Here is a 15,588-nt window from a genome sequence, read left to right as displayed (position 1 = left end):
TTTGCCACTCTATTAGTCCAAAACAATGGCTCTCCTTTAGACATTGTGGAAAATAGTCTGAAAAATGAGGATAGAGGCTCTTACTATCTTAACTAAAAAACAAAATGCAGTGGTCATCAACAATGAAGAAAAAGAAATAAAACAACAAGAGCTTCATGAGATAATATATGACTATACTGACCAAAACAAAAACAGTTAAACAGAACCATTCTAATAGTTGAACAACTCCAGTAAAAATATTGCAAAGGAAGAAGCTCTTGCCGTCAAAGTAATGGAAAGTTCAAGAGGGTAAGGTCAGGAGATGAGACAGGCAAGAAAGGAAAAGGAGAGAATTATTCAACACAATTAAATCTCAATGGTAGCAGTAGAGTAAATAGAGAGGAAAATAAGAGGGAATTGTATTGTGGTGATTTCCCTCTTCTCGTTAGATTTCTTTTTTTTTTTTTTTTTAATGGAAGTACACATTTGACATTTCAGAGTTGCACTTGTGAATTTTTCCAGCCTTCTTCAAGGATGTATGAAATAAAACTACTTCAATCTGACAAAAAATAAAGAAGAAGTAAATTTTGCTCTAAAGACAAGGTATCAGTAATTTAGAAATACTATAAACTTAGCAGGTAGGACATTACCAGAAGAATTGCTAACGTTTATATCAAGCTTTAAAATATATAAAATTTGTGAATATTATGCTCTAGGGCCAAATAAATACGTAAAAAAGAATATTTTGAATATAAGAATAAATAACTAAACACAAAGTTGACCTTAAGTGAAGCAGTTAAAACCATACATGGGACAATGGACAACCTACCCTTCAGAAATTTTGAAGGAATACACTCATACTTCAAGTAGTAAGGATCTAAAATTTAGGAAGGGCATAACATCCTAACTAAATGCAGAGTAAAATTCATATGACCCTAGAACATAAGCATTCTCATCAATATAAACAGAGGGGAATAGGGGAGGGAAGTTGAGCTCTTTTGGAATTCTTTTCCTACAGTTGACTTTAACTTCAATTGCTGCGAGGAATATGTAAGTTCTCATGGCTTCTAAAAATTTTCTTTTACAGGGCATATGGAAGGAAGAAGCTTTGGTCACCAACTCTTCATTGATTGATAATTTCACCAAGCGGCTATATCAGCTATAAGGAAATTCCAACGTTCTCCAATAGGAACAAAATTTGATAGGAGAATTCAGGTAAAAAAACAAGGTATTTCATTTGAATGGAAGTCAACTAGGGATGTAATCTCTCTCTCCCTAATTCTAGTCCCTTCCAGAAAATGCTCACTTTCCCTTATCTCCAAAATACACAAAGATATGGATCATCTTCATATTTCACACTTACTTCAAAGACGACACAGTGGCCTCCATCCAAACTACAAAAGAGAACAAATATTATTGGGAAACTGATACTAGAACATGAAACACACCTAGCATCAGCACAAAAGGGAATCCATTGCATGTGTATAAAAGTTTCGGGTTCATGTAAGTGTTTGTGAGTCTCATGTATGTAATTTCCATGGCTTAGAATATTGTGGTATCCTAAGCAGCCTTAAGAAGAATTGAAAGACCACTTCAAAGATGACTAAAACCATGCTAATGTAGAGATAACAGAACTTGTAATACCGAAGAGGTTATTTGTTGTGGAAGTCTCAAACTCCATCAATGGAGCAAGCACGAGTTTTCCCTGCACTTGAAATTATCAACTGAAAACAATTATAAAAATTTGTAAAGACTTTTGCAAATTATGTCAAATGCTCATTCTTTTAATGTAAGATTAAATAGGTTTAGTCACTGACTTCTACACAGCAATGAGCTCCAGACTGCACCAAAAGAGAAAACCACAAAATTAAGAATTCACAAGTTAAAAAATATAATAGTTACAAAAATAATTTTGCAAGCAAATTTTTGAAAAGACAAAAATTATCATAAATATGAAACTAAATTAAGGAAGTGTGAGGCGTATTACTCAATCTGTAGAAAGATGATGCCTGACTTTTGTAGAACCATCTTTGAAAATCCTTTTGGTTTCAATGCCACACTCTCCTCTGTTTTATATACAAAAACACATAATTTAGAAATTCAACATAATTGAAAGCTCTTGAAAGATGTTTATGATAGTTTGAGAAAGAAAAATTGGCAAAGTATTCATCACACATTTTAGAAACATGAAATTCCCACATGATTTGAACTAAATAATTGAATTAAGAATATTAAATCTCTTTTACACATCTGGTGTACCAGGGTTGTGCCCTTTCTTGTGTTTTTTTTTAACAAAATGCGTACTTATTAAAAAAAAATGTAAAAAGCCAAATCAAGTAGTTTTGTCTACCAAATACCAAATGATGTCAAAACCCTCTTTGCCATATTGCTCTTTCTCGCCTATCAAATGCATAAAGTAAAAGTCGTCCCTCTAATTTTGCAACTTTTAACTCTAAAGCATATTGGTGTTTTTGATGCACATTAAGCTTTAGAAAATGAAATTGAGAAAAAGGCATTATTCTATGAAATCTTCTCATGGACTACATACAAGGTGATAATTAGTGACCTTTTTTTAGTAAAATATTAAGATAGTTTACATGGATAATAGCTCCAAGCCATTTCCTCGTGCATTGTAGTTAGGATTCGCCCTCTTGAACAATTGTAACTCATGGTCAAGAAGTGCCAGATTTCACCTGGTCAATGTATTGCTTGATACTGAAACCAAATGCAAAAGCCTGTCAAATAAGTATGAGACACAGTTCAGTAGAAAAGAAGCAAATAAAAGGACATGGAGATATTAGAGAAAAGAACATGTGCAATGTTGCCCAATATTCAAACAGAGTCTGCACAACAAAAAGTAAAGAACCAAAGGGGCTTAGGAGGTAGGCAAATAGAGAAAAAACCAACCACAGAAAATGAAAAGTTCCTAAGCTTGGATGCTGCTTTGTGCATTAATAACCCACCATAAAATAATACATAAAGGAGTAAGAAAAAGAGGGCATTCTAAAATTTGTAAGATAATTTACCATTGGATTTGTGCATGTCCAAACACACTATACAAAATAAACCAACTAGACTCTATCTCATTTTATACTTTTGACTTAAATAAATTCTCCAGAAACATTTGGAAAAAGAAAAAAATATTCAGCCTTATTGTCTCAGCCCATGAACTACATAATTCGTTAGTTGCTTACCAATTACCCAATGACATTGTGGAAATCAATTTCTAGTATGTATAAGAACATGTTTTAACCTTATATATAAAGAAAATAATTGACCAAACAGAATCCCTTAATAAGATAACTCCTGCATTGTTAGTTGGCATGGTAGACACTCCCCTCAAGTAGTAAAAGTTTCTCTATTTCTGCAATTGTCAGCAAAGCAACCAAGTACATCACCATTTAGTCAATTGTAGGTACAAAGATATAAACTCTATCTGTTCTGTGCAACAGCAGGCCTTTGAACATACAGAAAGGAAACAAAACAGAAAGAGATTTGCCTACATTTTAAAGACAGAGAGAAGATGATTACCATTGAGTACACTACTTGTTACACAATTTCAGGGTCAGAAAGTTTTGAACAGGGCAGGTTCTTGAATTTTGTCTCCACAGCCAAAATTCAAGAAGCAAGGGCCACGGCTTTAGCAGAGAGAGAGAGAGAGAGAGAGAGAGAGAGAGAGAGAGAGAGAGAGAGAGAGAGAGAGAGAGAGAGAGTGCCAAATTACCAACCGATGGAAAAACCAAAAGTTCTTAAACTTGGGTTTTGTTTTGAGCAGAACAACCTATTATATAAAAATGGACAGAGTAAGAAAAATAACAGCATCCTCTAATCTTAATTGGTAGTCAAGCAAAAAGAAAAATCTTAATTGGTAATTTTCAATTGAGTAACAAATAAAAATTCAATCACCTTTGAATTTGTGCATGAATGAACAAATTAGACTCATTCAGTCATTCCCTAGTTCTTCTCTGACTTCAAACTTCACATCAACGATTCGACATGTGAGGAAGCAAATAAAGTATTAGTAAGCAAATATACGTTGGAAACTTTTATACCCAAAAAAAAAAAAAATTTAACCACCAAAATACCAGTTTAGTAAGCTCATTCCTGCCATGTTAGCTGCCTGGTCAAGTGCTCCCTTCAAAGCTCTAAAAAATTTGCTATGATTTTGCAATTATGAACAAGCAACAATATATGTCATTTCATTAACACAAGTTTAGATGAAAAAATATAAATCGTTAGAATAAAAGAACAAATGATAGAATAGTTATCCTTTTTTATTCTCCTAATAACTTGAAGAAATCATGTTTCTTATTAAAGTTTTGACCAAAAAAAAGGGAAACAAATGATTGCCACTGAGTTCTTGACCTCAATCTTGTGCCAACACAGATAAATATTATCTCCAGATTTGTGAATGTCTACATCGGTAGACCTCAATCTTTGTTCTGCTTCTGACTAAAACAAAGTCTCCAAAATAAAAAATGAAAAAAATTTAAATAATTCTGAGAAAAGAAAGAATTCATTCAACAATTATCCCATCAAAAACAGTAATTAAACTCTTAGTTATTTTGAAATGAAAAAATAACTATCCTACTTCAGAATGAGTGGTTACAACATTAAAAAGAATTCATTCTCATCAATATATCAATAGTTCAAATGAGAATTTTAAAATTAATCTTAATAGATATATAAACCCCCAAAAAAGAAAAAATAAAAAATAAAAGAGAGTGAAACAACGAAATACCTACAAAATAAGCTAATTCCTGCCATGGTAGTTGCTAGATTAAGGCTTCGCTTGGGAGTTCATAAGGGAATGGAATGAAATGAAATGGAATGAGATGATCATAAGGGAATGGAAAGGAATGAAACGTATTTAAGTAAGGGAAAGGAATGGAAAAGAATGGAATGAGATGGAATTAAGTAACCTTGATTTGATGTTTTAAAATAAAGGAATGGAAATGAATGAAAATGAATGGAATGTAAGGCTCTGCTTAGGAGGAGGAAATGGAATGGAATGGAAAGGAATAAAAAGAATAATTTTAGAATATTCTTCATTTCTCTTGTTTGGGAGTTTTAATGGAGGGAATGGAAAGCTCATTCTCTTATTTAAAAGTTTAAGGGGGAGGGAATGGAATGGGTAGGAAGGAACACTCATTCCTCTCTATTTCCTTAAAACCTCAAATTTTCATTTCTCTCGAAATTGGGAGGAATGGGAGGGAATAGAATTAGATTTAATGATTTTTTTACTAAAACTCCTAAAATACCCCTATATATTCAACCATTTATTTTAAAATAGGGGTCTAATAGTAATATTGTCATGAAACGATTCCATTCAATTCCCTCCATGTTACTCCCAAACAAAATTACTTATGGCTTGTTTGAAAGTTTAGAGAGGGAGGAGAGTAAAGAGGAGTAGAGGGAAGGAAAGTAGTGGAGAGGAGAGTACAGGAGAATGGTTATTCTCCACCTTGTTTGGATGTTTTTAAAATTAGTAAGTGGGAAGGGAGTAATTAGTCATTCCTCTTATTTGGATGTTTTAAAAATTAGAAGAGAGAGGAGAGGAAATGATTTAAATAGAAAAATTTACCCCTATTTGAAAATGGACTTACAATATTGGTCTATGATTAACTTGTTAGATTAAATAATTATGACTATAGCATGCAATATTTTTTTTTATTATTTTTTTTTTCTGATGTGAATTAAATAATCAACATTGGTTTACGATTAAATATTTTTTCTCATTTTTTATTATACTAAAAAAAACCATCCTTAATTGATACTAATTAAAATAAGAAAAATATGTTTGGTTTGTTTGTTTACTGAAAAAACCAACAAAATATTGAATTTTGAGTGTTTCTTTCATTTAAGTGTTTGCCCACTTACTATTCAAAAAAGAAAGCAACTCAAAATTATCAAGAGAATATCCCTGCTAACTACTAAGCAATAGCACACAAATTTCAACCAAAACAAATGACAATAATTTCTCAAAAAAATGCAGAATTTCACACACTGAAACTTTTTTTTTTCATGACCATAGTTATCCGTTTAGGAACCAATGCCACTTTGAATCATGACTTGAGATACTGGAATTTGCCAAACATAGAGCCCATTGAGAATGCCTTGTCCATCTAATTAATAAAGCAAAATCTCACTCAAACCGTTCATAAAAAAAAAAAGCTCACTTGAACCAAGGCAAGTCAAGACAAAACCAGAAAAAATAGCACCAATGAGGTCAACATAGCTTCACTCGGATGTGAAAAGCATAAAAGATGAACGTAAGCAGACAAAGTATAATATTTCCCATTCTATGAACTGAGTTAGGAGAATAATTTACTTTAAAATCAGAGGTTTTTTTTTAATTTTTTATTTATTTTTTATACCAATAAAACAAAGTCAATACACAAGTTCTGGAGTAATCCAGCTATGATTTCCTGGGATGGTAGTAGCTAGATCAGCTATACAATAAACTGAGTTCAAAATGGATTTAGGAACATGCAAGGCTTTACAACTAACACCCTGCTGTTTTAAAGATCTAAGATCTGCAACCATCACTATATCCTGCTAGCTATTAGAGCATAAACAGTTACAAGCCTGTACTACCCTACTGTTGCTACACGAAAACAAAATTCTGCAGAAACCCAATCTCTTAGCTTTTAAGGCTGCCTCCACAAGTGCTTTCTGCAATGCTGCATAAGTATTGACTGCTGCACAACTAATACCACCCTAGAAAATGGCAATTCCTTGGAGATTAATGGCTTCATGGCAACTCTTCTGGATTTCTTTTCCTGATGCTAGCAATTCTGATCAACAAATCCCAAGGTCCTTCAAGGTTCTGGTATGCACAAGGATGCTGTACAGGTCTTCTTCTCTGCATGCTTGAGCTGCTAAAAGCCACCTGAAACCTGCATATGAAATTTTGAACAGTTAGAATAACTTCCATCGGATTAGGATCCTTGCCCTCATGTAAAACAAGGTTCCTGTGATTCCAGATAGTCCAAAGGTAGGTGAAAATAGCTTAGACATAGTTCATCATGTCTTGATCCAAATTCTTGTGACAACTCAGAACATTACAAATCTAGGGCTGCACTGATAAATCTCTTACATCAGAGATTCTTTATAATAATAAAAAAATCCAGAATGATATCTGCCATTATTTATTCTTGCAATATAGAAACATAACCATTTAGGAAAAGTAATTTAGAAAATGAACAAGAAAGTTACACAAAAAAAGGCATTTTGTCATGAGAATCAAGTTCAAATTAGTAGCGTAGCTCCTCAAACACAGGATCAACATTTTTTTCCCACTTTTCATTATACATCTGCACAAGCTTCTCAGCTGGTGTCACACCTACATTAATTAAGAAAATCATGCACGTATAGCGTATTTTCAAACTAGAAAAGAATACATGAATGCTTTACAGATTAGTTACCTGTTGTAACATCCTCTGCTAGCTCATTCAAGTACATTAATTCCCCAATGCCTCTCCTTTCCAAGCCATCCTATAGAATAATAGATTGGTTTTAAGATAGTCAACTACAAGACGGCAATGACATTGATCTTATCTTGCGTAGATTACCTTCGCCCACTTTATAACACTTTCAGCTACATCCTTTAACAAGCCACCTTGAAATGGTGTGTTTAGACCTGTCTTAGGAACCTAGCAAAAAAAAACCCTTAATTTAGATTTGCCATCTTAGCTCCATAGAAAGATGTAATTAAACTAAATCAGCACTGGAACTAAAATCAGCAAAAGACATTGAACTTTTCCTTGCCTACAGCCCCCCATGCTTGGCTCTATCTTTACATTCTTCTCAATACTCCAACATCAACATTTGCAATACAATCCAAACTTTCCAACATGCCAAAAGTATACACACATCATACAAGTGTTAGTTTGTGCTTGGACACGATCCTTTTTGCCAAAATTTGGGATTAGAAGGAGATATTTAAAAATTTCACGAAACTTTTAGGTAGAAATTTTGATGAATAATTTTTTTTTTTTTTTTGACTTTATTTGGAAGAATACTTTAATGTAAAAAAGAAATAATTTTTTCCCTTTTTATTTTTGAAAAGATTGGAAATATACTAACCCTTCCCAGCTGTTGACATTAATTAAAGCCAAAAAGTGAATGACATAATTCAGAAACAGCAGGAATGATATTAGTGTGTGCTAACATAGTCTTAACAAAACTATTTCCCTAATATGTTAGCATCTACCAGTAAAACAAATTGGAGAAACATGGCTAACTTTTGATTTGGTAATTGCTCCTATTAGAACAACACCATATACTAATAGATGACCACAAAATAATCAAAATGTGTATACGCACCAAAACGGTACTATCATCCAAACAAGAACTCTCACAAACAGAAACAGTAGTTGCAAAACAGTAGTACCAATATATACTACTTTCAAAGACAGCCCGATAAGCTAGCAGTTGAAATGCAAACAAAAATATTAATCCACAAAATAATTTGCATATCCTATCAATCAAACAACAGCATAATTATCTCCATAATATATAAAGCCAAAAAGCGAGTAGGAAATGCTGAACCTGGAAGTAAACAGAGTAAGGAACAAAAGAAATTGAATAAGCCTGGCAGATCTCAGGTTGTGTTTTATATGCCATTAATTATATAGAGCAGGGCACAATCTAACCATACGAAAATCTTTCATGATGTTGAGTGAATCCCGACAACTCATTGTTTAGTTTCAATCATTAGATTCCTTCACGATGACATATAAAAAAAATAAAAATAAAAATAAAAAGCAAAGAAAGAGACAAGTACATAGTGAGATGCTGCACAAACTCATATGAGTTTGATCATACACAATCAAACAAGCAATTTATCAAACACATTGTGAGCAACTCTTTGAAACTTTAAAATTCTAGTTAAAAAAAAAAAAGAAAGAAAACCCCCAAATCAGAAACTCATTCACAAAAAACAAGAAATTACCCAATAAAAATCACAAACACAAACCAATAATAAAAAAACTGTCCATCAAATCAAACTTACACAAAATAAACAATCACAAAGCCTAGGTTTAACCATAGTTCATCCATATATCACAAACTAAAAGGATTGCAAGTGTTTAGATAAAAATAAACAAGAAACACAGATCCATATATAGCTACAATATACAAATTTATGCAAGTTCATAATCTAGACTCACTCAAGCACTTTATCAAACACGTTATGAGTAATACTTTGAAACTTTAAAATTTAAGAAAAAAAGCCCTCAGATCTGAAACCCACCCACAAATAACATGTTATTACCCTATAAAATCACAATTAATAAGAAATTACCCAATAAAATCACAATTTTAAGAACATAGTTATTTGATTCAACTTAAAAGAAACCCATGAAATAGAAATTAAAACAGAGTTTACCTCTATGAGAGAATGCAAGGCGTGAGAGAGAAGGGTGAAAGATAGTCCAAGAGTGAAGAAGTCGTAAGAGAGAGAGAGCCAGCGTAAGCTGAGAGAGCTGAGAGAGCTTGAGAGAAATTTGTGGGTTACAGAGCTGAGAGAGCTTGTGGATTACAGATTTTTTTTTTTTTTTTCACGATACAAAACATTGTAATTTTTTTAATATAATAAGGGTAAATTAGGTAATTTACATTTTTAATAATTTATGTGCTCTACTCTCTCTCTAAATCTCTCCAATTTGAAGCAATTAAAAATGAGAGGTTAGAAGTAGTTGAAATCCCTCCAAACCCCTCCCCCTCCTTCCTTAAAAAACTTCAAAATAAGATAATTGAATTACTCTCCCTCCCTCTACTCTACTTCCCCTCCTTTTTTTAACATCCAAATAGGCCATAGGTATCTTCCCTACAATGTAGTAGTCTTACAACAAGGAAAACAATTGAAGAACAAGAATCTATTTTGTCTTATGTCCATCAGAAATAGATTCATGAGAGGCATATTGTATTTAATTCACTATCTAGATGATCTAGAGGAAGATTGTTGATATTGGTTCCTACATAATCTTTTGGCAATTAGCACAAAAATGATAAGGTAAGAATAATTAAATGGCCTGAATTTTCTTTTACCTCTGCATTACTTTGCAGCAAATTACTCCACTTTTGGGACATTTAATCAAACTGCTTCTCTTTGGCCTAAAAACTTTATACACTTCATTCATCCATCACACAATCCTCCATACCCTGTGTGTGCTGGCCCCCTCTGCATTGTTGCCCAATTTTCGTAGAGACAGCACAACCAAATGTTAAGAACCAGCCACATAAAATTGAAGCATCAGAGACTGCATACAATGGAAGTTATGAAGCATCCACCATAAAATGGAACATTTCAACACAAGAACAAAATTTGTGTTATTGTGTTTGCCAAAGAAAGAAAAAGGAACTTTTCTTTTTGGCCAGAAAACAATATATATGAAGCTAAGCACAATAAAATCATGAGAATATTTTACCTCTGATGTATTTGGAGATGAGGTAGAGGCTGCAGCAGTAGAAGGTGCAACTAGGTCCAAAAGATTCAACCATTGGAAAATAAGAAGTTCCTACAGTCATGTTTAAGCATTAGCAACCTGACTTATAAATTCAGTCCAATCTACCTTTGAAATTGTGCATGTACGAACAAATTGTACTCATTCAATCACTCTCTTTCTTATTTGACTATTAAAGTAAGTCTTCACACCAACATGTAGATTCATAAAATAATAAAAAAAAGTACTTAACAGAAATATGTTTGAAACTTTTATAAATGAATGAATTTAAATATCCTTTTTCTTCTAGTATTTTGAAGAAATCATGTATCTAATTAAAGTTTTGATGGATAAAAATGCAAAGAAATTATATATATATATATATATTTAAAAATGATTTACCACTGAGTTCTTGACCCACGATTGCAGTTTTGAATAGGGTTCAAATTTTGGGGTTAAAAGATAGATCCATACCTTAAGAAGCTTTGTGTTGCTTTATTATCCACATACACATATGGGACATGAGCAATGTTGGGCCAATCTTCTCCTGTTTGCCTCTGGCATCTTTGTTGTAAGAGGGGACACTCAGTAATTATTATTTCTTGTAAGACAGTGAGCTTGTGAATCCCTTGAGGTAGTGATGCTAATTCCGGACATTTGTCAATTTCAAGTTTTGTTAGTGATGTGAGGTTGCCTATCCACACTGGTAAAGCCATCAAATTAGGACAATTAATAATTTTGAGATATTTTAGAGTGGTAACATGTTGAAGCCCATCTGGCAGAGACACAAATTTTGGAATTCTCTCTAAATGAAGAAAACGGAGGCTCCTAAGGCCTTGCCATTGCATGCCATCATCTTCATCGTTTAGTAGCGCAAGCTCATTGCAGTACATGATTTCCATCTCTTGAAGTGAGGTGAGATGTTGAATACCTTTACAAGGGAGAGACCTGAGTCCATTACAGTTGTAAATGAAGAGTTTTCGGAGAGAAACGAGGTTCCGTAAACACTTCTCCTCTGGAAGAGATTCTAAATCGTTAACCTCTTCTAATGTTGCGGAGGTTGATGTCGTTGCTGTTGTTGATGGACTCTGTGTTGCTCCCATATTCATTGTCTGCTGAAATGCCTTCAAGCTAGTTGTATCTAATACAAGCCCTTCATTGAGATATGGAAACAGGGGCATGGAACACATGTGAGGGCATTCGGTAATCTTTAAAAAAGAAAGACGAGGAAATGAGGGTAGTAAAAGATGGCCTGGCTCATTACCATCAACTTTCCTCCACCAACCCTTCAAATTTGGGCATTCATACATTATGAGAGAAGATAAGGATGGGAAGAATGTTGTTTTTGAGGAACCAAGTGCTTTACTAATAGTATCTTTTGATATGTATTCAAGTGCTTCCATATACTTAAGGATGACGGACTTTAGAAAAGGTAGTTGATATAATGGTGGGAGGTGTTGCAAGTTTCTGTTTCTATAGAATTCCAAATCAACAATATTAGTGAGCGAAGAAACCCAACTTGGAATTATCACACCCATATAAAACCACAACTTCAAAGCTTTAAGATTTGGATGTGGTTGGAGCTTTTCTAGTGACATTTCATCATAACTTACATTATTTTCAGCCCACCTCGAGTCCCACCATAATTTCAATTGTTGAAGTTGTTGTTTCTCCTTCAGTTTTGCAGCTTTACATTCCAGCTCCAGCATGTCATCTTTTCCATGTCCCAAATTGTTAATACTTAGGCTTCCTCCCAAATTACTTAACTCCTTCAATTCACTCAATCCACCACTACACTTAGCCTTGCTTACAACAAAAAGTGGTAGTATCTCAAGAGAAGTACAAAGTTCAAGTCCAAGGGGCATGTGAGTCAATCTTTGACATTCAAAAATATCTAGATGCCTGAGATTGACAAAATTTTTAATTTCCCTCGGTAATTCTCTAAGCGACTTACAATACTTGAGTTTTAATGTTTGCAAATTCAACAGTTTAGTAATGGAATTAGGGAGAAATTCAATATCTTCATTTTCAGAAAGATCAAGATATCGTAAATGCTTTAATTCTCCAATTGAATTTGGCACTACACATAGCTTTAATTTACTCAAATCTAATGTGCGTAAATAATTGAGATTTGAAATGAGTGCATCACAAGTTAATTTACCCAACTCTTGCCCTACACTAGCTCCAAGAATTGTTCGTATTTTCATTCCTTTAACCATGGGGATTGGGAATTGCCTCAATGAATACCTAAGATCAAATGATACATGACGAAGTTTTTCATCAATATTTTCCTCACTTAAAGTTAACATGGTACTTTCTGCCCCAGCCACAAGATTTGCTAGATCATGCATGAGATCGTGCATTTTGCAAAATACTATATTGCCCAATTCATCTTTTATTACATCCTTAAAAAAAGACCTCCAAAATAACACTATAAAATACTCTTTGCCAACATCCTCAATACGTTGCTTTGAATTTGATAACTTAATAAAACCTTGCGCTGCCCAAAGATGAATAAGTGTTTTTACATCAATTTTGGAATCTTTTGGAAACAATTTACAATAAGCAAAGCATTGCTTTAAATGTGATGGTAGATGATCATAACTCAACTTAAGTGTTAATGAAATATCATATTCTTCTTGTTGTGTTATTTTTGAGAGTTCATAGTTTTTGAAGGATTGCCATTCATTTTCTGAAGGTTTGGAACGTAGCAAGCTTGCTATCGTCCTTACGATGAGAGGTACCCCACCACACTTTTCCACAATCTCTTTTCCTATGCTTATAAAGGCTTGGTGTTCTAGCAATTGGCCTTGTTCAAATGCCATTTTTACAAACAAGCTCCAACTCTTTTCTATAGGTAGGCCTTTTAGAGCATACCATGAAATTGACCCAATTATACATGCTACCCTTTTTGAGCGTGTGGTCACGATTATCCTACTTCCCCTTGCACCAACCATTAGCAAATTTCTCAAGAGAAGCCATTTCTTTTTATCCTCAATCCACAAATTGTCCAGGACAAGCAAGTATTTTTTTCCATTAAATCCTTCTCGAAACTGTTTTTCCAAGATCTCAAAGCTTCCTTCATGCTTCCTCTTTGTCAATTGTTCTAAACTTTCTTTAACAATTCGTTTTACATCAAAGATATCAGAGATAGAAATCCAAAGCTTTAGCTCAAAATTTTTGTCCACATTTTCATCATTATATACTAGCTGAGCTAAGGTTGTCTTCCCCAATCCTCCAATGCCAACTATTGGAATGATAGAAATATTCTCTACAACATTATCATTAAAAAGACGTTCTATTATCACTTCCTTATCATTCTCTCTCCCAACAACTTCTTCAAATACAAAAGAATAAGCTCCCCTTTCCCTATTCATGACTTGTGGCTCAACGAAGCTTTGACTAAAATGAAAATCCTCCTTATCTTTTGCAATGGCATTTAGTCTCTCCCTAATTGCTTTTATTTCATGACCCATCTTAGGACTAAAAGTAAGCCGGTTAGAACTTGAACAGAAAATGCGTACCTTCTTTGTCATCACTTTCTGTCGCAAAACATCAGTGGAGAAATCATCCAGCAAGTCATCTGCATCATGGAGAACATCCTTAAGCTTTCTGAGCCAATCTTTGATCTGATGGTCTTGAGAACTCTGCTTTTCTGCATCTAGAATCACTGCTTGGATTGTGGTAACAGTGTTTGTTAGTTTTTCAATCTCTGTTTTGACACTAGAGGCCAGTTTGACCTCTTGGAGAGTTAAGGAACGCAGCAGTTCAAGGACTTTTTCTGCAAGGTGGAACAAAGCTCCTTCAGCCATTGTTTTTCTTACAGGAGTATTAGATGAGCTTAGAGTAGCCACACACACATTTATCTTCTAATCCAAAATCTTGTAGCTTGTCTTTGAATGGTTGATGGTGGCACACGGTTCTGTTGATGCTGACACTAGGAGAAAAGTTGTGTAAAAGTACAACTATATATCAAGAAAATATAAATAAAAATTAAAAAAACTATATTTATCTAAAATAGACTAAATAAATAAATAAATAAAAATAAGTTGAAACAAGCATTACTGGAATAGAGTCTCATTTAGAGCAAAGGAGTTCATAATGTATTTGTGTTACATAAAGTATAAATCCCAATTTTTATTATTAAACAACAACAAAAAAAAGATGGTAGATGATTCACGCACTTTTTTAAAAAGTAAGCAAACTTCTTATATAATTCTTAAGAGAAATTTAGTATTAGGATTATAATTGCACTTGTGTAGACAAGGGCATAATGTTTTATTAGTATACTTAAAAGTGTGCTATATAAAAAACATGTCCTAAAAAATGTATCACTTATGTGGAAGCATATATTCTTAAGACGTGATTCTCAAAAAAAATTCCAAGTTGAAAAATAATCCTGCTCTCTGTCCTATACTATTGGCCTTATTTGAAAAATCCAACTTTTTAGAAGATTGTTATTTAATACATTATCTTTCAAATGGAAATGTACAAATTTCAAGTCATCATTTTCTTAAGTTTGGTATCATTAAATAATATAGGTTAAAAAAGAAAATAGTACACAACAAAAAATTTTAGGCTAAAATCCAAATAACATTTTAATTGCTCAATTGATATTCTCATCATTCATTTTTATAATTCAGTCCATAAAATTTACATGTTTTGTCACCATTAATCCTACCGTCCAAAAGTGCCTCCATTTCCATTAAAAAAAAAAAAAAACTTTTTCTTAATGCTAATATACTATTAAATTCTCTTTTAAAAAATTTCATAAAAATCCTTTAAAAAAATAAATAAAAAAGTTGAAACAAGGATTGCTACAATAAGGTATCACTTTCAGACGTATAATAGTCTCATTTACAGTGAAGGTGTTCATACATATGTAAAACTTGAGTCATACATGATACAACACATTGTATAAATCTGAATTTTTATTATTAAAAAAAAAAAAAATTCTTTCTGGAATATTCCTTCACCATATAAAAATATTAATACAAAACATAAATTGACATACAAGTATGGACTATGGAGAGCAGCCTAGCTATAATCAAATCCAGGTAGCAAAGAACAGCCTGATAAACTGGTTCACACGAAAGTGCAGAACAAAGCTGGCCACCCAAATCATACAATTTGAAAAAGAAATGAAATATTTGATACTCTA

General features: G+C 33.1%; 2 protein-coding genes and 2 long non-coding RNA genes across 11 annotated transcripts in view; all 4 read right to left on the bottom strand.

Annotated features, from left to right (window-relative positions):
- Positions 1–433: 433 nt before the first annotated feature.
- On the bottom strand, positions 434–1,788 carry LOC115952781. The gene is made up of 2 exons (XR_004083572.1): positions 1,624–1,788; positions 434–1,373 (listed from the first exon to the last, which is right to left on the bottom strand). It is a non-coding gene; the product is annotated as an uncharacterized LOC115952781 (long non-coding RNA).
- A 1,891-nt stretch (positions 1,789–3,679) lies between these two features.
- LOC115952779 lies at positions 3,680–4,294 on the bottom strand. Of its 2 annotated transcripts, none has more exons than XR_004083569.1 (3): positions 4,065–4,294; positions 3,886–3,955; positions 3,680–3,760 (listed from the first exon to the last, which is right to left on the bottom strand). It is a non-coding gene; the product is annotated as an uncharacterized LOC115952779 (long non-coding RNA). The 2 variants fall into 2 exon arrangements; XR_004083570.1 differs by having other exon boundaries at positions 4,057–4,134.
- A 54-nt stretch (positions 4,295–4,348) lies between these two features.
- LOC115952777 (putative disease resistance protein RGA4) overlaps positions 4,349–15,588 on the bottom strand; it is a 110,908-nt gene continuing 99,668 nt past the window's right edge. The window contains exon 5 of one of the 2 annotated variants that reach the window (XR_004083566.1): positions 4,349–4,443. The gene's annotated coding sequence lies outside the window, so the exon portion shown is untranslated. The remainder of the gene's footprint in view (positions 4,444–15,588) is intronic. The other variant, XR_004083568.1, reaches the window with a different exon arrangement.
- On the bottom strand, positions 6,359–14,283 carry LOC115952775 (putative disease resistance protein RGA1). Of its 6 annotated transcripts, XM_031070037.1 has the most exons (8): positions 10,902–14,283; positions 10,413–10,502; positions 10,033–10,165; positions 9,371–9,467; positions 7,554–7,634; positions 7,407–7,476; positions 7,198–7,324; positions 6,359–6,878 (listed from the first exon to the last, which is right to left on the bottom strand). In XM_031070037.1, exons 1-2 carry the CDS (start codon positions 14,237–14,239, stop codon positions 10,478–10,480), a joined length of 3,363 nt encoding a protein of 1,120 aa, XP_030925897.1. In that variant the 5' UTR covers positions 14,240–14,283; the 3' UTR covers positions 6,359–6,878; positions 7,198–7,324; positions 7,407–7,476; positions 7,554–7,634; positions 9,371–9,467; positions 10,033–10,165; positions 10,413–10,477. The 6 variants fall into 6 exon arrangements, with proteins under 6 accessions (XP_030925897.1, XP_030925898.1, XP_030925895.1 ...); XM_031070038.1 differs by lacking the exon at positions 9,371–9,467 and having other exon boundaries at positions 10,033–10,244; XM_031070035.1 differs by lacking the exon at positions 9,371–9,467.

Source organism: Quercus lobata, chromosome 7 (assembly GCF_001633185.2).
Source record: "Quercus lobata isolate SW786 chromosome 7, ValleyOak3.0 Primary Assembly, whole genome shotgun sequence".
NCBI lineage: Eukaryota > Viridiplantae > Streptophyta > Magnoliopsida > Fagales > Fagaceae > Quercus > Quercus lobata.
The sequence above is the reverse complement of the archived record's forward strand: the minus strand, read 5'-3'. Positions and strand labels throughout refer to the sequence as shown.

Excerpts from the sequence above, each read along its gene's own strand:
- LOC115952775 (XM_031070038.1), bottom strand. The coding sequence starts at position 14,239 with ATGGCTGAAGGAGCTTTGTTCCACCTTGCAGAAAAAGTCCTTGAACTG. Across the intron at positions 10,503-10,901 it reads GCAACACAAAGCTTCTTAAG|GAACTTCTTATTTTCCAATG; the intron begins GTATGGATCTAT and ends ACATGACTGTAG.